The sequence below is a fragment of the Rhincodon typus genome, chromosome 27 (assembly GCF_021869965.1).
Source record: "Rhincodon typus isolate 14 chromosome 27, sRhiTyp1.1, whole genome shotgun sequence".
In the NCBI taxonomy this organism is placed as follows: Eukaryota; Metazoa; Chordata; class Chondrichthyes; order Orectolobiformes; family Rhincodontidae; genus Rhincodon; species Rhincodon typus.
This window is the reverse complement of record NC_063358.1, coordinates 7,218,821-7,241,297: the sequence shown is the minus strand read 5'-3', so window position 1 is coordinate 7,241,297 and position 22,477 is coordinate 7,218,821. Positions and strand designations below refer to the sequence as shown.

At 39.8% G+C, this 22,477-nt stretch overlaps 1 protein-coding gene and 3 non-coding genes across 4 annotated transcripts in view; all 4 read right to left on the bottom strand.

The window, feature by feature from the left end:
- The window catches only part of pum1 (pumilio RNA-binding family member 1), a 116,525-nt gene that overhangs the window by 12,956 nt on the left and 81,092 nt on the right, over positions 1-22,477 (bottom strand). The window contains 8 exon segments of the mRNA XM_048612899.1: positions 3,580-3,714; positions 4,682-4,811; positions 7,072-7,339; positions 8,101-8,337; positions 9,299-9,592; positions 15,707-15,850; positions 17,771-17,909; positions 19,127-19,272. Of these exon segments, the coding sequence (XP_048468856.1) occupies positions 3,580-3,714; positions 4,682-4,811; positions 7,072-7,339; positions 8,101-8,337; positions 9,299-9,592; positions 15,707-15,850; positions 17,771-17,909; positions 19,127-19,272 (1,493 nt within the window).
- Positions 7,736-7,826, bottom strand: LOC125486323. Its single transcript, XR_007265010.1, has one exon. It is a non-coding gene; the product is annotated as a small nucleolar RNA SNORD103/SNORD85 (small nucleolar RNA).
- Positions 17,019-17,104, bottom strand: LOC125486320. Its single transcript, XR_007265008.1, has one exon. It is a non-coding gene; the product is annotated as a small nucleolar RNA SNORD103/SNORD85 (small nucleolar RNA).
- Positions 18,698-18,785, bottom strand: LOC125486322. Its single transcript, XR_007265009.1, has one exon. It is a non-coding gene; the product is annotated as a small nucleolar RNA SNORD103/SNORD85 (small nucleolar RNA).

Below are 22,477 nucleotides of genomic sequence, written 5' to 3'. Positions count from 1 at the left end.
TAGATTTATACTGCAATTTGAGAAGTATTTGCTGCAATGAGGGAGTTGATTACTGAGGTATGTGGAAGTGTGTGCGCACACAGCACAAGAATCAGAGCTGCCAGGGGTTAAGGAGGAAGAAACTTTAATTCGTAAGTGGTAATCAGTGAAGAGTTTCTCTAATTCAGATGAAGATGACATAGGCAGATTTGTCCCAGAGATTATAAACCCATTAATATCCAAAAGCAGAATGGGACTTAAAAGAGTCAAAGTGACTGAATCAAGAAATATGGAACTATATACTGGCACCTGTGCTTTTAGCTGCCAAGGTCACAATCTCTGGAGTTCACTCCCTAAACCTGTTCCCCACTCTTTCTGGAAAATTCCCGATAACCTGCCTCTTTGACTTGACTCTTTGTCACCTGTCAAGGTCTCATGTGGCTTGGTATCAAATTTTGCTTTCTAACGCGGCTGGGAGGCTTCACACTATGTTAAAATTACACCAATGGAAGTTATTCCTGTAGAAGAAACTGAGTTTCTGTATGGGAAGTAGATCATGATAACTAGGAACCACACAAAGAATGGAAGTTCACATTCAAATCACAAGACACAAACTTGGGAAAATGTATGTGAAGCTCACTTCTAATACTGTAGGAGCAAATTATTGTAGATGCTGGAATTTGTACTGTAAACAAAAATTGCTGGAAATCATAGCAGGTCAGGCAGCATCCATGGAGAGAGAGTAAGCTAACGTTTCGAGTCTAGATGACTCTTCTGCAAAACAGCTCTGATGAAGAGTCATCAGGACTCGATAAGTTAGCTTGCGCTTTCTCCATGGATGCTGTCTGATCAACTGTGATTTCCAGCACTTTTTGCTTTCACTTCTATTATGTTTGGCTGATAATATTAGTTTAGAAATAATAATGCTCAGAAATACTTCTATTAGTTCCGCAGTTAAGACTAATTTCAATCTCGTAATCTCTTTAAAAGCTTACTGCTGATTTGTGCTTACTGACTAAGGAATAGACAACTACAATAGCTAGTAAGGCAGTAACTTCCACAAGGTGCTTGCTCAGAGGTTAGGAAAGAAAAAAAAAATCTAGCTAATGTGTTCTAACTTAAGGGAGTTTGACAATGAGATTGAAGAATGTTGTAGGGAAGACATTCACAAATATATTCAGATAGATGAACAACAATGATAAATTAGTGGAGTAATACACAGGAGAAATGTTGAGATTCTTCTGTGACTGTATAATACCGTATTAAAGGTTTGAAACCCGGCTGAATTCTGAGTGTTCAAAACACGTAAATAAGGTCTAGATTATTTTGCAACAAAATTGCAAGCATACCTTTTTGGATAAAAACATTAGAACACGTTTATGTCACTTTGGAATTTTATTTTTACTTTGCCATTACCGTGCTCTTCTTTTGTCAGAAGACAGCAAAATTTACTGTCAAGTGCCTATTCTGCAAACGAGTGTGGACGGTAAGTCTTAAACTGCGTACACATCACAACTGATGTGGACACTACTCCTATTCTAGCCGGGGTCAATGTAAGAACCAGCAAGAATCCTGGCAGAATCTTCCTGGTCCTTAGCCAGTGCCACCGATGGCACCAAAAACAATGCTCAGATGCGTGGGGCCGTCCTTAAGCAACAAAGCCAGCAGGGACCTAAAAGCAGAGTCCACCCCCTGCAAATGAGGAACCGACCTAAATCTATCCTGCCTGTCCGCGTATTTCTTATTTGTCCTGTTAAATTATTTGGGATTGGTGGTTTTTTCAGTAATTGCCTCTTCAGTGGATAAATTCAAAATTTAAATACCAAACTGCATCTACAAGCTCTAAGCAAGCGAGAAGCAAAATGGATTTACCTTTCATATTTGGCCTAAAAAACTTCATTATACACCCCGCTATGTAGACAAAGAGACACACTTTACCCTTCTGCCTGGGGCTACCAAGAAAGCCATTTCAATTCAAACTGCATATGTTTAGTATACTAATGACATGAACATGTCGGGGCAATAATTTTGCGGTGGACAGGTCACAGAGAAGTTGGGAATACAGTAAATAGCTACACAGTAAACAGTAGAGAACACAGGATGGCAGGTGGACACGCAACTAAATATGAAGTGATACATGTTGCTAGCACAAACAAGAGCCTTTATATGCCAAATGGTACAAGTTTGAAGGTGAATACAAGAGAGATCTCGGGGTATTTCTGCACAAGTCAGTGAACGCATGAGCAGATCACAAACCAGGTAACAGAAGATTTGGGGTCTGGATTTTAGTACAAAAGCCAGAAGGTTATGTATAGCACATGAGAAATTCTGGTTTGGCCTTAGCTGGAGTACTGTGCCAAATTCTGGGCACACTTTAGGAGAGATGTGAACGGATGTGAGAGATGTGAGGGAAGTGTACGGTATTACCAATACAAATCCAGAGATGAGAATTGCAATTATGTGGATTGACTGGAGAAACGGTCTTGCACTCCTTACAGCAAGGAAAGCTAAAAGCTGTTTAAGATCACAAAGAGCTTAAATAAAGTTGATTTGCTTCCAATAGCTGAAGGTGAATAACCAGAAAATTGAAATTTAAGGTTACTGGCAAATGGTCCAGAGACCACGATGAAAATAATTTGGAATGCACTGCTACAGAATGGTGATTACAGGCTCAATAATAACCTTCTAAAGAAAAGCAGGTAAATACTCAAAGCAGAAAGTAAGTGCAGGGATATGGGAAAAGGGTGGGACTAAACAGATTACTCTTCAAAAAATTCAACTTGCAGATTTGATGGAACAAATGGCCTCTTCTTGTATTGTACAATTCTACAAATACAAAAACATAACACTCAGCAAAACTCAAAGACAGAACTAGAAGTGGTGTGACAGACCACTCAAAAGGAAAGACTATGAGGATGAGAGACAGATCAAAATTCTTGAAAACAGCTTCTCTGGACTTTCTGCTTGGATTTCAGAGCAGAGATAGAGAGATAAGTGAATCTGATACTTTTAAAATGGAAACTATTTTGTGGTTGATGTAAAACAAACATATTAATCTTGACTAACCAGTGAACTCTCAACAACAAAAACAAACTACTGTTTGAATCAGTTTAGGAAACTGCACACAGGGAAGATTTCCTACTTTTGTACTCTCAAGTAATGTCAATGTCACTGGACTAATGATCAAGAGATCCAGGCTAATGGTCTGCAAACATGGATTCAGTTGCAATATGGCAACTGCTGATTTTAAATTCAGTAAAACAAAATCTGAAATTATGAGGATTCCACAGGGCGTGAGATGATTATTTAAAAAGGAACAATTTGCAAAAGTAGGGTGAAAAGGCAGGTGAATGGAACTAAGTCATGAAGGGCATTTGGAGATACGTTGTAAGCACGGTGAGCCAAATGGCATCCTTCTCCACCATTCGGATTCTGTGGTCTGCGATTTCCATCCTGACAAATTAATTGACAGAAAACGTATAAAGTTCACTAATACGTTTATGATTCTATTTGCTCCCAACACTTGTTTAGTGGTAGATCTCATGAAATGGCTAATATAAATACTTTAATCAAGTGTTCAAAAAACAAATTCAATCTTACAATGATCTGCTGGTCTGGGGGAATAGATTCTAGAGCTTTCTGTATCACACGACAGCCGTACATCTGCAGCGCCAAAGATAGAACATGTCCACGAATACGTTGAGCTAACGCCAGCTTCTGATCCAAGCTTCCAAACTAAAGAACATGGAGCAAGCAAATTTTACCAGAACAAATTCAGCCATTCCACCACCTACATGTTTTTATATAGCACCGCACAATATCTACAGCACAAACAGGATACTGTTATCCCCCACATAAGCGTTATGTCATGTTAACCTATCCGCTTATTCTTCTATTTGTTCTTCATAACCACACTATTTGACATATAAATTTCACATCACACACTATGCTCAAGGCAAAGATGTTTCTCGTGAAGTACTTTTGAAAGATTTCCGTGGAAAACTGAATGCAAATGGATTGAACTCAGGGTTTGATAAAGTTTGTGTTTCCAACCAATGAGCAGATGCTATATTTTTAATTTTTTTTTAAAACAGAAAGATCTGCTATGTTCCCTTGATCTGTAGCTGAGCCAAACACCAGCAAAGCCTCAGATTCTATTTCCAGTTAGAGATTTCAGCCACAAAGCCATGGAAGGCACATGGCAACTTATTCCCATAAATTTGAATTAAGAATAAATAAAACTATTCTCATGAGCATGAGGTAGCCTTCCTGCTGGAGGATACTTTAACGTGGATCAGACCAAGGTTAGGCTGGGAGTTACAAGATGTTGCCTGCATGCCACAAAGGAAGGGCAAAAATAGGCAAGAAAGTGTAGGCGGGGAGAGAAATGGACGAACGAATCTAACATGCTACTATTAAATATTTCAAAATTAGAGAGATTCCCAACATGTGCATACATTTGGTTTTTTAACAGAGGGGTAACCCAATCCACCAATCTGAAAATTCTACGTTGCTTTTAATATATTTGTCTAATGTTAGTCCAATGTGGAGGCATTAATTGGTAATGTTTTCCTTGGATCTTTAGCATCAGCAAAGTAACAGAAACTCAAGCCATAATTCCCCTAGCCTTGTCACCATACCTCACAACCCGCCTGGTTTTGACAAAATATCTTATGAATGGAGTGTAAAGTTTGCTACTTACCTCAAAGAATTTCTGAATTACATAGTTTCCAAAAACATCGACCATCAGTTGATAAGCTGCCTGTAGTATTTCATTAAAAACCAGCTGTCTTTCAGCAGGAGTGGCCCGTTCCAATTTAAGTTGAATAAATCTATAGGTAACAAAATATTTTAAAGGGTGTATATGACGGCAATACTGAAACTACAACTTTCTACTCCAACTATTACTTTAAGGAAGTGACGTGAAAGGCTCTGTCACATGTACCAATTGAATTTTGGTCTCTCTGTTCTGAACTGGTTCTGAAATTAACAGCCACTTGGAATGTACAACCTGGGTTACATACCAGGCATGAATATTTCCCTGCTGTCCTGGCAGCCAGATGTAGCTCATTCCTGCAAAACCCCACACAGCAAATTTTCCAGTCTTGGCTCTGCCAACTTGCGCCCACCGAAAACAGAAACTGAAATCTCTCCACAAAAAATTCATTGGGGTAATCCCAAATACCTTCCCAGGACAGCAGCAGTGAACATCTAAGTATATGCAGACCTAGTAGAAACCACACTCAGCTCAGGGATGCATGCAACAAGTGGTGAACAGACTACATGATGCAGTTTAAGAATCTGGCTGCTGTAAAGCAGAAAATTTTCACAGTATTCACGCAAATGTAAAATTCAATCACACAGAAACAAGTAAATGGATGCTTTGCAGAGAGACAGCAAGACCTCCTACGTCAATGTGAAATGTTAATATATGCTGCCATACATCATAAACTTTAGCACTCCCTCACCCAAACTGGTTATATAAACGTACCTCATCACTCTGAATGACTTAACAGCTGCCGCTGTGCATTATCATACAGGCTTTATCTACTCACAGTGCTGGATGAACTGTGAAGTACAGAACAGCAACTGTTTTCTTATATGCTTGTGTGCATTTCCACAAATAACTCTCAGTTCTCGGCAAAATATTTTTGCACACAAAAGCTTTGTGGGAGCATGAAATACTTTTTGCCTCATTTGCTTCTTTGCATGGATTGCACTGTGATAACATAAAAATAATTCGGCACCTTCCTTTCAAACCAGTACTTGTATTTATTCCAACATGCACAAACTGTCAAGTGGCTGTTCAATCTTGCGATGAAACTGCCCTCTTCTTTAAAAAAAAGTACAAAAGTGCCAAAGGTAATTAGTTTTCCATATTTTCTGAGCATCTCAATTTAAATGATCTCATCAATCAACCAGTTTAAATGTATCCATCAGGTTAAGCAGGCACATGGCTAGTAGTATTTAGCATAAATAGTCATGAAAGAAGCATCTTAAAAAGGAAAGTTCTGAAGAGGCAGTACAAGCCAGGCTAAATACATTAAAACAAACAACTTAAAAGTCTAATTACAAGAACCAAATATTAAGACAGGAAAAAGAAAACGGAAGGACTGTGGATGCTGTGAATCAGGAAAAAAAACAAAGTTGCTGCAAAAGCTCAGCAGGTCTGGCAGCACCTGTGAAGGAAAAAACAGAGTTAACGTTTCAGGTCCGGTGACCCTTCCTCAGAATGGACAGAATGACAGAAGAACCTTCCTAATAAAGCAAACATCCAAAGACTGCTCACTCGCACTTGCCTTTCCCAACATCATTCCCTTTTAGATCGGCTTGATTTGTTTAAGCAAGTTTTCTCTCCATCTCCTTTTGAAGTGCTAATGTTTGTTCAGGCACAGTTATAAGCGGAACCAGTACCCTTCAGGTATCTTCATCAAGTATAGAGATAACAAGGTGGAGAGCTGGATGAACACAGCAGGCCAGCCAAGCAGCATCAGAGGAGCAGGAAAGCTGACGTTTCGGTCCTAGACCCTTCTTCAGAAATGAAGAAATCAGAAATTCTGAAGAAGGGTCTAGGCTCAAAACGTCAGCTTTCCTGCTCCTCTGATGCTGCTTGGCCTGCTGTGTTCATCCAGCTCTACACCTTGTTATCTCAGATTCTCCAGCATCTGCAGTTCCTACTATCTCTTCATCAAGTAAGCTGGGCTGTGCTCAAGCACTAACAGCCAATTCGACGTTTTGGGAATTGAGCGAGTCCAGATCTGACTTCAATTCTATTCTTACCAACAATTAGACACGTGCATTTAACAGAAAACACTACTCAATCAAGTGTGGCAACCCTAGCTGCAACAGTGACCGCAAATCTAAACATAGTGCTCAAGTTGCTGCCTAGGACAATACTGCAAGACTAGGGATCAAAACTGACCCCTTTTCTGATTTGTCTCACCGAGTTGAGCAATAAGCAATGGCTTAACTAAGTTCGCAGGGAGGTGATGCTCAAGTCTAACGCATTACTTCCGCATTGGCAGATTTTGACGAATCAATAGTCTTCCCCTACCTAAAGTACTTGGCTGTATTTAAGTGATTTCACCATACCTTGAACCGTGTTGATCCTGAGAGAATTCCATGATGTGGCCCGCTATTTCACGCAGTTGAAGGTTTGGGTAGCGGTTATTACGGAAGTCTTCCAGTAATCTGCTGCGCCCGGATGGCATCACATCAGACATGCTATACCGCAGGCGGGATGGTGGAAACAACTGACTGCTGGAGCTAAACAGACTGGAGGCACTGTTGACACTTCGGTACTTGGCTTCAGCACCCGGGGCAGCAGAAATAAATCTTCCACTTCCATTGGTCAGCCCGCCTGTGATTACAAATGTATCAAAAGGTTGATATTATTTCAACCACTCAACCTCCATTTAACTACATATTGTTAACGGTGATTTTAAAAATCACATGATAACATTTTTAAATGGTCGGCAAGTTCCTCACGGTAGCTCAATTTTTTAAAAAATGGCTTACTGTTTAAAGTTGTAGACTATTTCAGTGAGTTAACCTACAGATGAGTGCTGCTGGATAAGTATAGTATATGCAGTACAACACTAGTCCCAATCAAGGGTATTCACTGTGACTTGAAGCCAACAGGCTTTTTAAATTTTATGCAACAGAACCAACTTAAAAGTAAAACTCTACGTGACTACACACTAACCACTAATTGACATGCACACAAAAACACATTGCTAAAATAATGAGGTGGATTGCTGGCTCAGCCCGTGAGTACAAAAATTAGTCTCATAAATGAGCAGTATATAACAGCTCTCAGTGAGGGCAAGTGTGTCATCATCGCCAAGTACTGCAAACACCTCCAGCCATTATCTGTGCATTAACAGCTTCAACTTGAGATACAAACAAATTTTCCCAGCAATGTCTGCTTTTAATCAAGGCATTCAAACTAAGTGTAACAATTTAGAAAACCGCATCGCAGTCTGCTCATAAAGCTATACTTTGTGGCTTCGTAAGATTTCAGATATTCCTTTTGTTTTAAAACTGCTTTAATTTCTGATAGAGATAGAAATTTGCAACAAAGAAAATCTTTGTAATAAGAGAGCTACCCACCCCTCTTACCCAGGTTAAGGCTCGATGATGATCCATGGGATGATAATGATGGTGGTGGTGTTAGCGAGTGGCTGGGACCCTGGTTCGGAAGAGGCATCCCTACTGGGCCAGGAGATGAAGAGAATCCTAACCCATTGTAAAAGTTGTGGCCAATGGGAGCAAGGCTGCTGGTCGTTCGCTTGTACAGATCAGAGCTACCAGTAAGGGAGTCTCTTCGTGAGCCACTGCTGGTGTTGGAGCTTCCAACTTCAAAACAAAGTTGAAAATAAATTATTACTTTTGATCACCTAGAATAATCACACATGCATATCTACAAATTGACCTGTCCAATTCTTTGCGATAAGAACCAACTAATTTTCATTTGGCAACTTTAATGTATTTTGCCGCATTCTTCGGTCTTTACAAAAGAAAACTAAATGTGTTTAACGAAGAGATATAAACTGGTTCTTTCTTTTAAGCACAAAACTCAAATCCGTTCCTCATGTGGACAGCTCTGCATAGGAAATTAAATGTTGTTTTAACACCATGGCCTCTGCAGATCAGAAAGACTCTTCACTAACTTCCAAATTCGGTCCATGCATGCCCTGAAGTAACAAACCCCAACACATATTTTTGTAAAACTTGTCACTGTCACCATGAGTTCAGTGAAGCATAATGGCAGATGTGTCAAATCCATGCAGCATCTATTTAAAATGGTAGACAGCACTCAGCCACAAATACAGATATGTCTTCAAACTTGCCTTGTGTCTGAGAAGGGTACTTCTAAGCAAATATTACAGCAGAAAAACTGGTGATTGCACACGTGAATTAGCTACCATACAAAATAAAACAATTAGAATAGTGCCGAGGAGTCCTTGGATGTGATAAAACTGACTGTGACAAGACTGAAGTATCACGTTGCAATTTGTTAAGCATGTGTCATTACCATTTACTTCAAGTGAATGCATCAAAACCCGGAAACAGATTATTGCCTAGTACTTTCCGAGTTTTTACGTTGGAGGTGGTTTTAACTGAAAATAAATTAGGCTTCAGTCTCCTAAGTACATCTAAAGACCACAATTAATTTTACGACAATATTTTTGGTAGGTAGCCAATCAGCTATGAAGACACATGCCTGCAAGAAAACATGATGCTTCAGTTCAATACAGCTCATTCAGTGTTTTAATGTTGCGCAGTTTGCTCTGCATTCCTACAATTACAAATGTACCTGCTGATCCAAATCCGCCAAGCGCAGATCCAAGTGTAGCCCCAAGTGAACTAGTGCTTCCAAAGCCCAGGGAAGTGCTGCCTGGCTGGCCAGACCCCTGAGAGAACAGTGAGTTGCTTTGTGAAGTGCTCGACAGGGAATTGTTACCATAGAAGGAGTTAGAGGCCAAACTATTGGTAGGCTGTTGCTGCGGCTGTTGCTGTGGCTGTTGGTTGCCCATTGGGCGAAAGGAGCCATTTGCTGTCCCGGCGAGGCCACTCGCTGTACCGTTTGCGGAGGCTGCTGCGGCGGCAACTGTTGGAAGAGAAAACAAGATCCACTGCAATGCCAGCTTTTAAATGGGAATGGAGTATGAACAGAATAGGAACAGAAATATTGCCAACTTTGTTATGATTTATCTACATCTAAAAACATCACTGTCATGAGGGTGGTACCGAGCCTCATTCCACTGGAGATTTCACATCAGCAACAATCTTTCTTTACAACAATTTGTGGTTACAATGATGTCACATCAAAGGCACACACGTGACCAACCCCATTCCCACAAGGTCCCGGTGGAATTTGGTTGTTGTTAATACTGCTTAACAAAATAACACACAAGGTTCTACAGCACGTTTAATGCAACAGAAACAAAATAAATGGTTAGGACTGCTGCCTCACAGCACCAGGGACCCGGGTTCAATTCCAGCCTTGGGTGACTGTCTGTATGGAGTTTGCCCATTCTGCTTGTGTCTGTGTGGATTTCCTGTGGGTGCTTCAGTTTCCTCTCTCAGTCCAAATATTTGCAGATTAGGTGGATTGGCCTTTGTAAATGCAGGGTTGTGGGGATATGGTAGGATGCTCTTCAGAGTGTCAGAGCAGACTCAATGGGCCAAACGGCCTCTGTCTGTACTGTATTCTATGAAAAATATAAAGTATTAGGTCATTAAATGGTACAATGTTTGATTAAGTTGTGACATCACTGCACCTTCTAATAAAAGCAAAATATGCAGATACTGCAAACTTGAAATAAAAACAAAGAGGGCTAGAGTATGACTTCTTTGAACCTTGTGTTGTCTTGGTCTCAAAGTGTTAACTTCCTTTCACTCTCCAGAGACATTGCCAGACCTGCAGAGTTTCTCCACCTTTAGTCCACTGCATCTTGTTTTATTGCATCCCTTTTGAACTTACTTGTGAATGATGTTGGCTAAACCATCTTATTCTGCATTCCCAATTGCCCTACAAATGTGGCATTCGTTGGGAATGCAGTATGCAATGGAGTCACATATAGTAGGAGCATATTACTGCGGATGCTGTACTGAAAACAAATGCTGGAGATCACAGCGGGTCAGACAGCATCCATGGAGAGAGAGCAAGCTAACGTCTTGAATTTAGATGACTCTTCATCAGAGCTGAAGTGTGGAGGTTTATGCTATAGTGGGGCGGGGGGGAATTTCACAGCAATAGGTAATTGCACTCACTTTGCTGGAATATTATTGGCATGGAAGGCTTACAGTGCATAAGAGAAGGGGTGAATGCAGAGTTAGTCCTAGAACAAGTGGGGTTTAAGCTACAAATAACTATGCAATAAGTGTTAACTTTTCCATAACCAGCATAATTCAATTTGAGGAGCACAAAATTTGGCAGAAAATTAAAACTAATTAAGGGAATGTTAATATATAGATTCAAAGTTAGTTTAGTGACAGAACAATTCTCCTTATATGCAGAAGGCATACAGTGGTGAGCCCCAGGGGTCAGTACTGTCATGATAATATAAAATACAGACCATTAATCTTTTCAATCTCATGAATAAGTTTACAAGCTTTGGATTATGGTTCAAGAGAAATGCAGCTATAATGCAGGGTTACTGTGTGTGTAAATGCACGGAATTGTTGTAAATAAGATCAGGGAATTATTGGCACAAATTGCCATGTGGAACTATGATGTTCTGGCGATAACAAAAACCTGGCTCAAGGAATAGCAGGACTGTGTTAAATATTTCAGTGTACAAGATGTTCAAAAAGTATAGAAGGGAACAAAAAGAAAGGGGAGAGAGGGTGGCAGCAGCATTGGCTAAGGACAACATTGCAAGGCTGGAGAAAGATGACGTCTCAGAATCAGAGTAGATTTAGCTTGAGCTAAGGAACGAGGGGGGCAAAATTACGATTGTTAGGCCGAGTCTATGGATCATCGAGCAATGGAGGATTTACAGAAATAAATTTGCAGGGAGATTACAGGGACGGCAACATTACACGTTGCAGTTATAATGGGGAACTTCAATTACTCAAACGTAGACTGGGATACTAGTAGTGTAAGGGGCAAGTTTTCTAGGATTGTGTTCAGGATAATCTCCTGTAGCAGGGTGTGTCTGGTCCAACAAGATTCTTGGAGATGAGGTGGGCCAAGTAGATCAAGTGTTACAGGGAGCAGAATTAGGAGTGATCATCGTATTGTTAGGATGACGGTAGGGAATGACAAAGGTCAATCCAGAGAAAGAAAAACCAACTGGTGGACAACAGACTTCAATGGAACAAAATCAGAGCTGGGCCAGACAAAGTGGAATGAAAGATTGGCAGGGAAAGCTGTATGAGAACAATGGGCTACCTTCAAAGGTGGTGATGGTTCATGTAAATCAAAGGGAAAGGTAGGACAAACAAATCCAGAGGTCCTTGGATGACAAAAGAAATGGCGATGGAGATTAAGACTAAGATAAAGAAAAGAAAGTAAATTTGTGATAGGTGCTAATTAATTACTATAATTGAGAACCAAGAGGAATACAGAAAGTTCAGAGAGAAGGGAAACAAGCTTATTGGAGAAGCAGAAAGGAACTATGAGAAAAGACTGGCAGCTGACACATAAGGAAATCCAAATGTTTTCTATCAATATATAATTAGTCAATTGTGGTACAAGGAAGAATGGGACAAATTATGTACCAAAAAGGGAATTACCACGTACAGGATCACAACATAGCTTAGCTGTTAGATGAACAAAGGAATCTGCCTTTACCAATGAGGCAGATGCTTCTACCCAGGCCGCAGTGACAGAGGAGGAAATTCTGTCATTAGAATGTTTAAAGTTCATAAGGAAGCAGCATAAAGTTGACATGGAGGTGCATCTAAAAACAGTGAAGGAAGCAACAGTGGAAACTGCAGGGCGATTAGGAATAATCTTTCAGTCTTCCTTAGATTCAGGGGAGGTGCCAGAAGACTGGAAAATTACAAACACCACATCTTTAACCTATTCTGAAGAAGGGCAAGTCCAAGTCAGTTCAACTTCAGTGGTTGGGAAATTTTAGAAATTATTATTTGGGATAGAATTAGTAGTCACATGAAAAACGGCAGGTTGATTAATAAGAGCTAGCATGGATTTCTGAAAGGGAAAGTGTTTAACTAACTTTGAACAAGTAACAAAAAGGGTAAATGGAGTTAATGCTGCTCATGCAGTGCACATGAATTTCCAGAAGATACTCAACACAGTACCAAAGTGCAGACTTGTGAGAAAGCATAGTTTATAAACTGCAAAATGGATAGCGTTCAGCTTAAAAAGTACGTTGTCAAATTGGCAGAGTGTGCAGATAGGTGGTAGATGAAGTGCAATGCAGATGAGCGAGAGGTGATGTGTTTTGGTAAGGAATGGATTCATAATACAAGGAGCACACTTCTAAAGGGGTGCAGAAGCAGAGGGAATTGGGTACATATATGGAAAGGTCCCTGACATGGCAGAATAAGTAGAGAAAACATTTCATTAGGAATAGAGCAATGGGCAATATTAATAGGGCACAGCATATTAGAGCAAGACGGTATCGCTGAACTTGTTCGAGACATAGAATCTGTTAGACCTCAGCTGGAATACTGTGCACAGCTTTGGGTGCTACATTTTTGGAAGGAGGCAGCACACAGGAGATTTAAAAGAATGGTTTGAGGGAGATAACTTCAGAAGATAACTGGAGAGGATGGGGCCCTTCTATTTGGAGAAAAGGCAGCAATGAGGAATTATGATCATTTGCCTTCAAAATCATGAGGGAGGCTGGATGTGCCCACTTGTGAAAGGCTCAAGAATGAGAGGGCACAGATTTAAAGTGATCTGCAAAAAAAAAATGACAAAGACAAAACATTTTCACATGAATAGTCTGGGTCCAAAATGCACTATACAATGTGATAGAAGCAGGTTCAATTAAGGCACTGAAGAGGGCAGATTATTTAAATAGAAAGAATGTGCAAGCTATGGGATAATGGAGGAGAATGGCACTAAGCCTTGATACTCATTTGGTGAGCCAGTGGAGGTATAATGGGCTGATAGGCCTCCTTCTGCAGTGCAAAACACCTCTGATTCTATGAGCTAGGACATATTAAAATGCCCACCAAAATTATCTTACCTGAAAGGAGTCATGGTCACAGGAATTCACAAAGAAATGTCTAAATAGTATGACTGAGACTCTTGTCTTGAAAGGCTACCCCAAGGAGCAATTACCTGGACACAAATTCATCATCTGCAATGTATAGCTCACAGTAAGACCAACTAGGGTCACTAAGAACAAGACTTGACAAAATGGGTATTGCTGGAACAAAGACTTCAGTCTCAAACAAAGAGAGGACTAAAACCATCCCTGACCCCAAATCTATATCTAAGGATTACAGAGAAACTAACCAAACCGTCGATACTGTATGGAAAAATTGATTTTTTTCATTGTGAGCAATTAACCAGCTAAGACACATTAAAGAATACCTCCTACAAAGAAGCAGGATTTAATGTCTGTATTTTTCCTGTGGGTATACACATTCTGAAACCTGGAGTAACATCTGAGAATTTGCAATAATATCTAGAATAAGGAGTTTCTATCCCTGTCTTTGGATGTGGTGCCCAGTTCTGCAAAAAAAGTGATCTGCTCTGAGAGAAAGCTGACTGCAAAACTTGAGAATTTCAGTAACTACAACATTCATTGCAACTGACTACATCGAAATGCCCAGGTACTCATGGTCAGCCTAAAAGATGACCAAAGGGCTCTATTCTTTTATCTTTTGTATTGGGCATTGTTCCTCTGTAACTTTACATATATGAGAGTGTGTGTTTGCACGTGCATGTGTACACACACAGGCTATGTTGCTGCATGAAGATTTTTTGACATTGTGTTTTTATTATTTTCACTGAGTTCAACAGTTCACAAATTTCTTCTTTGACACAAGAAAATCCTATTGACTGCTCCCTTTTGCTCAGAGCAAAAACAGCTAATTACATTCTTAATTGGAGAAGTGTCATACAAAAATAACTCAAAAATCTTTATTGTGGCCAACCAAAACTAGTTCACATCTTTTCATCAGGTTGCAAAAGTACTGAGACCATTGCCTTTCTTAATCTATATTAACGACCTAAAATCAGGTATACAGGGCACAATTTCAAAATTTGTGGATTATGCAAACTGCCAACTTTGAGGAGGACAGCGAACAAATTCAAGAGGACGTAGACAGTTGGAATGGGTAGGGACATAGCAGGTGCAATTTAATGCACAGGAATGAAAAGTGATTTTTTTGGGAGTAAGAACATGAGACAATGAAAATTAGAGAGTACAATTCTACAGGGTAATACAAGAACAGAAGGACCTGGAGAATACATGCCCACAAAGCACTGAATGGGATGGTAAGTTGAGAAAACAGTTAAAAGGAACAGACGGTCTTGAGCTCAATGAAAAAGAGTACAAAAGAAGTCTTTTAAATTTCTTATAAAACACCAGTTTGGTCTCAACTGCAATAGTGTGCACACAATTCTTGGAACGCATCTGGGGGGTGTGGTTGAAGATTCATGAAAAAAGACTGTGAAAGAATTGCTTCAGTTACGTGGATAGGCTGAAGTTGGTGTTGCGCTCCTTAGCAAAACCATCATCAAGGGGAAATCTGATAGAGGTATTCAAGAGCCGAGGCAAACTTACAGGGAGATCAGTTCATAGCGGCAGAAGGGTAGGGAACATACCACACACAAAAAAACGTGACTGGCAGAGGAACCACATATTTTTACAAGTTACGGTCTGAAACGCACTGCTTCAAAACTTATAGTGACGGATTTAACATCGGCCTTCAAAGACAAATGAATAGGACCGGAAAGGGGAGTGATTTTTTTGGGGGTAAGAGGATGGGAGGAGGAAGAAGGGAGGGGGGGGGTTGGAGCTGGCTGGGTAGGGGGCGGGTAGCAGGAAATGCTGAACTGTTGTTGCAGACAGCTGGCATACGCTTGATGAGTCAAAATGCCTCCTTTTATGCTTTAACCATTTTGAGATTTTTTTGACTGGAATAGCTCACTGCAGCAGAAACAGATTTGCGGAGCAGGCATCTAAAATGACACAATGACCTACCATTATTGAGTTAGAGGCACCAAAAGTGATAAAAGTTTGCAAATGTAAGTGATTTCCTTCCCGTTTTGAAACGAAACAAACCTTACCTGCCTGTGCTGCAGATGGACTTATGATTACAGGTGCTGGGGCAACGAGCCTTACAGGAGCTCCTAGACCATTCCGAGCCCCAGTATTCACAACGAGGGCACCAGTCTGGTCATAGTAAGCAGCTGGAGCTAGGACTTGATAACCTGAAATTAAAAAGTGTTCAAGATATACCCATTTGTACGTAGTACCATATATTGGCTCAAGTAGTTACAAAGAAATGCCAAAGTGAAATACAGTAATGTGAAACAGCCTGGCATTAAAAAAATCATAATCAACACTTTATAGTTCAGCATTCATTAGAAGTTTATTTGTCTTCAGCGTCTCAGCTGACAAATTTAACGTGCGGAGTGTGACAGTCATACATAACAGAAATATAGCACACAATCCCCAGCAAAGGAAATGAAAGAGGCCTCAATACCTGCATGCTAGGTAAAAAAATCAACAATTTCTCAGTGGAAAATCCCCCTTTGGAAGTTTTCCCTAGTCAAACTGCCTACCAGTCACAAGAGTCATCATCATCCAGGATGGCCTAAAATGGGTTTGCAACACACTGAACCTGGTCTCCGTCACACACCTCCCCATCTCCCAACATCACATGCCTTCACAAGCTGCCAGCTTATTGAACCTTCACTGATGATGTTATAATTACCCTTTGACTAGATGTTCCATACTCTCCTGACTGAGATTCCATATGTCAATTCATCTGAAGATCTGCTGCTTTTATCCTCGTGGGCTCCTGGCAGTCCAAAACCTGACATTTAAACTTCATCACGGCTCTGTCGCTCCTCATCTTTTTGGCTCCTCAGTGTCCCCTTCCTAAATCTCTTTCACCATTTCAGGTTTTTAGTGCAACCCCTTCCTTCTGCCAAAGACAACTAGGTCTTCAGGTCACTTGGTCCAATGTTTTGGAATTCCTTTTGAGAACCTGTCAACTCCTCCTCTATGTTTATGAACTTTTCAAAACAACCTATATTATTTCTTTGAGCAAGCTATCTTCTTTTGCCAACAGTAGTACAAAGCTTTGATTATATCCCAGTAAAACGTTGAGACATTTTTCCGAGCCAAATCTACTTGGCAATCACAGCTCTTGAAATCATTATCTTTCAACTCATCTGAAAATCAACCCGCTCCCATAAAGTTACATTCAGGCATGAAAACTGGTAATAACATGACAATTTTGGATTGAAATCCTCTTACTAAAGTAGTTCCATGACAAAACATGCAGGTCCAGTGAATTTGTAGTATGTAGTGCTTTAATCAAATTAGTAACTAGGCTTGAAGTATGTTATTCAAAACATCAAACTATTACTGTCTGGCTCAGATACGTTTGAGTACAAATGAAGTTTTCATAACTGAAAAATATTCTCAGTGAGGGCAAATGTGTCATCACTGCCAGACAGGTTCAAAAATGAAAATATTGCCATCAGTGCTTCACTTTAAAACTTCCAATGCAGTGTGTAAACTGCCTTAAAATCAAAGATTAATCTAATTAATATTTAATTTGGCATTCTGTTAGCTTGTACTGAACTGGTTAGTTTTAACCAACATTTCTGTGCATGTAATATTACAAATTGTGAGAATGGTTTCTTTTTTGACCTTGTGTTTCAGCAGTGACAGCAAATCCAACAATAATACCAGTAACTTACGCAATAACCAAATACTAAGCACTTGGAATCTTAGCTGGTGCTACAATCAGGTCTACAGGATCCTCAGAAATTGCAAAAGTAGAAAAGGTATTTCTAAAATTAAGCTAGTCTGTTTTCTCTAATTTAAGAGTTACTAAACATGCCTATGAAAGATCCTGTTCTAAGCAATCTTTATGAGTGGTTTGGTTAGAATTGTATATCTGGCAGAAACGCGCTTTGTGACAATTTGTGTTTTCAATTGTAAATTCATAAAAGTGAGGAAACCTGATCAATTACTTGTTCGACTTTATGAAGTTCTACAATTGTCGATTAACTGGTTTGTAATGCAACAAGCATTCTTTAAACCATTATTCTACATCCCACATCACTGTCGTCAAGTAATGCATATATCTACAGCACCTGGAATCAATATTTTACCTGGCATTCCAGTGGCCAATCCCTGGCTAAAAGCCAGGGCTGAATTCACAGCTGCAGCGGCTACCAAGCTGTCTGCTTGTTGTCCTTGCTGGCTTTGATTTGGGGTCAAAGGACGCTGATTGGCTCCAGCTCGCAGAACCTGGAATAAAACATATTGGATGACTGGCATTGATGCGTAATGCCCGGTTGGACAAAGTGATTTCACTAAGATCACAACCAGAAGATATTGCAACACAGATCATTACCAAACACGATTCAGAGGATTTATTCTAAGTAGCGAGGAGAGTCACCTCAGGCATCATTATTAAATATCGAGGAAGAAAGGTTGTAAATGCATCTTACTAATCGTTTCCCTTCTTTTCTTGAATATGCTGACTCGTCACTAAACTATTACTGTACAGGCACCAACCAACTTGTGGGCTTCACGTGAACATATGTGCCTCAACAGTGATCCTCAGAGCACTTCTGCAAATGGGAGGGGGGTGCGGGCGGGCACTGTGTGTGAGTGTGTGTGTGTGTATGTATGTGTGAGAGAGAGAGAGAAAGAGAGAGAAAGAGAGAGAGAGGGAGAGAGAGAGGGAGAGAGAGAGGGAGAGAGAGAGGGACAGAGAAGTCACAACCCAGCTTTATTGTGCCCACACTCTCACATATCGGTTACAAACTGGTACACAGGTAATTGGATTAAGTATATTTGCTTATCCCAACCAGGCATTCAGACAAACTATAAAATACACACCTTCTCCTACCCTGCATATACACCAAACCCTCAGTATGTTTTAGCAAAGGAGAAAAATTTCAACTCAAGTTAGTCGAAAGATGCACTCCCCAGGAATCGTCAAGATAGATTCAAGAGCTCAAATTTATATAAAGATGAAGTCAACACTCAAGCACCAACGTTATCACTTCGACCTGCAGCAATATACTTGGTCTGTCTCATATCTTTCCGAGTACAAAATTGAAATTCTAATTCATGAACACTGTTCTCAGTGAGGGCAGGTGCATCATCATTGCCAGGCTGACCTTTGCAAACCAAACAACAGCACTTAGTTGTAACACTTTAGTTCCACGTGCAGAGCCTTTGAAGACCACTGGAGACAAATACAACTTCACAATTTACAACTTCAAAACCAAATGAGTTACATCCGGCAATGGCTCTAATAATAGCCTTCCTTAACATTAATTTATTGTAAGCCAAGTAAACAAATAGATGTATTCTATGATTACTTTTACTTCACAGTCTACGTAATCTTTAAAACACACAGTGAGGTAGACAAATCTGTTTCTATATTTACTCAGCTTCCTTGACTCAGTGTCAATTCATTCCTGTACCAAGTTATAAATGGATGGATGACTTGCCTGTTGCTGCCCTTGCTGTGCCTGTGACGCAGCCTGCTGGTTTGCAGAGTTGTTAGCAGCTGCTGCTGCAGCTTGCTGCTGGAAGAGATTTGCTGGATAAACACCCCATGGAACACCATAATACTGAGGTGGAACCACTGCCGGGCCTATCACAGTAAAATAGAGATTTTTTTAAAATGCACTTCACACAAACTTATCTTTTTGCAATACATGAAACTATCTAGGTGAAATCATAATAAAACTTTCATTTAATTAGATGTTCCAAAAATGTCCTTAGTGTCTACTGGACGTGCCATTCTTTTATGCAATCAAAGTATTAACACAGGATAGATATCTTCATATTTGTGCATCCTAATTTTCACCACCACCACCCCCCACCCCACCCCAGACAGGTTAGTACAATTATATTTGCCGACTATGCCTTAATAAATTCTGGATCTCTACTTTTCCAAAAAAGAAAAGCATAATTAAGTATGGTTCATTACAGTGGATGTTATTTAATTAAACTAGGAATGGGTCGGTACCTCAGTTAAAATTAGCAGCAATTAAACCCTGACGACTTCTAAAGATGACCAATACAGAACAGTACGCTTGTCATTTAAACAAAAACGAGATTACACAGGCACACTTCAAAACACAGCTGAACGAAATTTCCTTCAAGGTGAATTGATCTCACCTATGCCATCCGGGGCCGGCCGTTTGCCTACACAGGGAGGATGGAAAGAAAAGTTGCTTTGACAATGAAGTCAACCACTTGTGTTGTCTCTTTGCTTCCAGATATATTAACATTGGCGAAGTAAAACCCAAACCTAACTTGTACATTACCCATTGAATACTGTGCAGTTATAAGACACACCTTTCAATTCATGCTCCGAGGGAGCCAACTGAAAATTTACTTGAAATGAATTGTGGAATAAAGGAAGCCTTAAAAATGCTTAATCTGATATCAACACCAATTAAACAAATTAAAAACAGGAGGAGTTCATGGTGTCCAATGGAAGCACACTGTCCACTTAACTACAACGCATACCCCGCTCCCCTCCATCCCCGCACCAAATCCCTTTAGTTAACAAAATCAGTAAAATTACATATGGCATCAACAGGTACAGATTTGATGAGTCATTAGTACCAACAGCCTTGAGCTGGCTCAGATCTTTGAGAAGAAAATCAAAATTCTCATTATCAAACATTTCTGAGTGAGGGCAAGCGTGGTATAATTTTATATGCCGTTTTTGACATATTTTCTTCTTAACCTGAGCAAACAAATTTTCACCATCTTGGAAGTGTCCGTGTTCCCTAAATGTGAATTTGTTTGGAATTAAGATTAAATTATATTTAGCTGATCTGTCTTGTAAACTTTTATCAGTAACCCACTTGGAATGGGCATGAGATTTTGCTCACTGAATAAGTTCATCAGAAGGATTTAAAATATGCAACAGACAACCAGTTATAATTAAAGAAAAAACTTTAAAAAACATGACCTGCGATGGCGCTATGTTTCTCAAGGCAACATTTCATCCTTCAAAACTTCAAATATTGAGCTAGAGTTTCATTGGATTTAGGAACCATGTTTCTGTTAAAAAGGAACTTTGCTGAAATAAAATTATACACACAATGTGTGAGGAGCATTTTAAAGTGTCTCCAGTGTAAGAGGCTGTATTTCATTCTATTTTCTTAAATTAAAGAGCAAATAATGTGCATAGGAATTGCTATAATGCTCATGTTCCTGGACTCTACCTTAAGTGAACAGTGCTCATACACAAAATATCTTAAATATTTTCCAAATGGTATTAATCTATGTGACAATAACTATTAAAAGAAACTTTCACCCGCATTTGTGTGATATTTAAAACAAAAGAGCTGCACGAAAGATGCATGACCACCATGGTAACCTGCCTGATCAGTTCAATGTCTCATTCAAAAGCTACACACTTACTGCAAAACCCAGAAAAAGTCTCTCTCCTTCTCTCTCTCTCTTCCCTCATCCTACACTCAAAAAAAACCTTTGCAAGCCAATGTTTTTTTGGCCCTTATCACACACACATGAACTAGAATTAAAACAAGCTTATTACATCAACAAAAAACAACCAACATAAGAGGTCTTGCACTGACCTTGGAACACAACTTCCTTTGGTGACCACATTCAAACACGCAGCCAATAGGTAAACCAATTAAATTGACAGAAAAATCAGTGTGAACACACGCAGAAAGTATTTGAAAAGAACAGTAAACGAGACCACACGTAGCAGCCTTTTTGAAAACCAACTTTTAGTTGCCAAATTTGCAATGTGCTGCGAATAACTGTAGTTAGTTTTGACATGGTCTATCACGATCACCTAGTCAGACACTGCTCAGCTGCATGCAAAATGCAGCAGTCTTTTCCAAAGTCAACATGATCTTTCTAACTTTCTTGTCAGCTACTTTGTGAAACTGCAAAGACTCAACACTACAGACTGTACACTCAGACTGCACTCAGCTCATTTTGAGCACCAAGAAGAGATTCCAATCCTGGATTTCTCAACAGGTTTTTGTTGCAAATTTTTGTAAGGTACAGTACACACAGTTGGAAAGCTGAAAATTGAATTCCCAATCTCCCAACAGGCTCCAATTTTTAGAACAAAAATTGGGTGTTGGGGTTTGCATAACATTCTAACTCAAATCCTGTCAAAGGCTTCCTTTTGGCTGAAACAAGCAAGCTGCCAAATTAACATATACCATGGACTATCTAGTCTGTTGTCTGACATCCTGACAGCTACAAGGTACAATGGGAACAGATTTGTTAAGTCATCATGCCAACTGCCCTCTTATCAATGAAATCCATCAAGCCCAGACACAAGGCAAGTTAAACCTGGAGAGGTGGAAAGCTAAGGCAACTACGCATAGTCTTCCATATGTTCTTCTCAATGTGCAACATCTCAAAATGATTCATTTTGTAGCTCCAAGTGATTTCCTTGAACAAAATTTGCCCATAACCTGCATTTAGAAGACTCACACTGTTTGCTTACACCGTTTCCCAAGTCAGCCCAATACATGGATTTACTACTCAGCTCAGTTATATAATGATTCTGCAGTTTAGTTCTTAATTTACCCCCACCCCTTTTGACACCAAAGTGCTGACTAAGAGATCCAACCAAGAGTGCCGCCACTTACAAATGAACCATCGCCCACTAGATTGCATTAAATCCAAAATCTTACTACACAGTGCAGTAACTGGGACAACATAAAGTCCAAAAACAGAAAAAGTCATTCAGCATATCCAGATTTCAGCACTCAGAATAATGCAACTTTTTAGAAGTTGAATTCTTCCTTCACTCTTCACCTACAACTTCAAGGATCACTACAGGCCTGCCT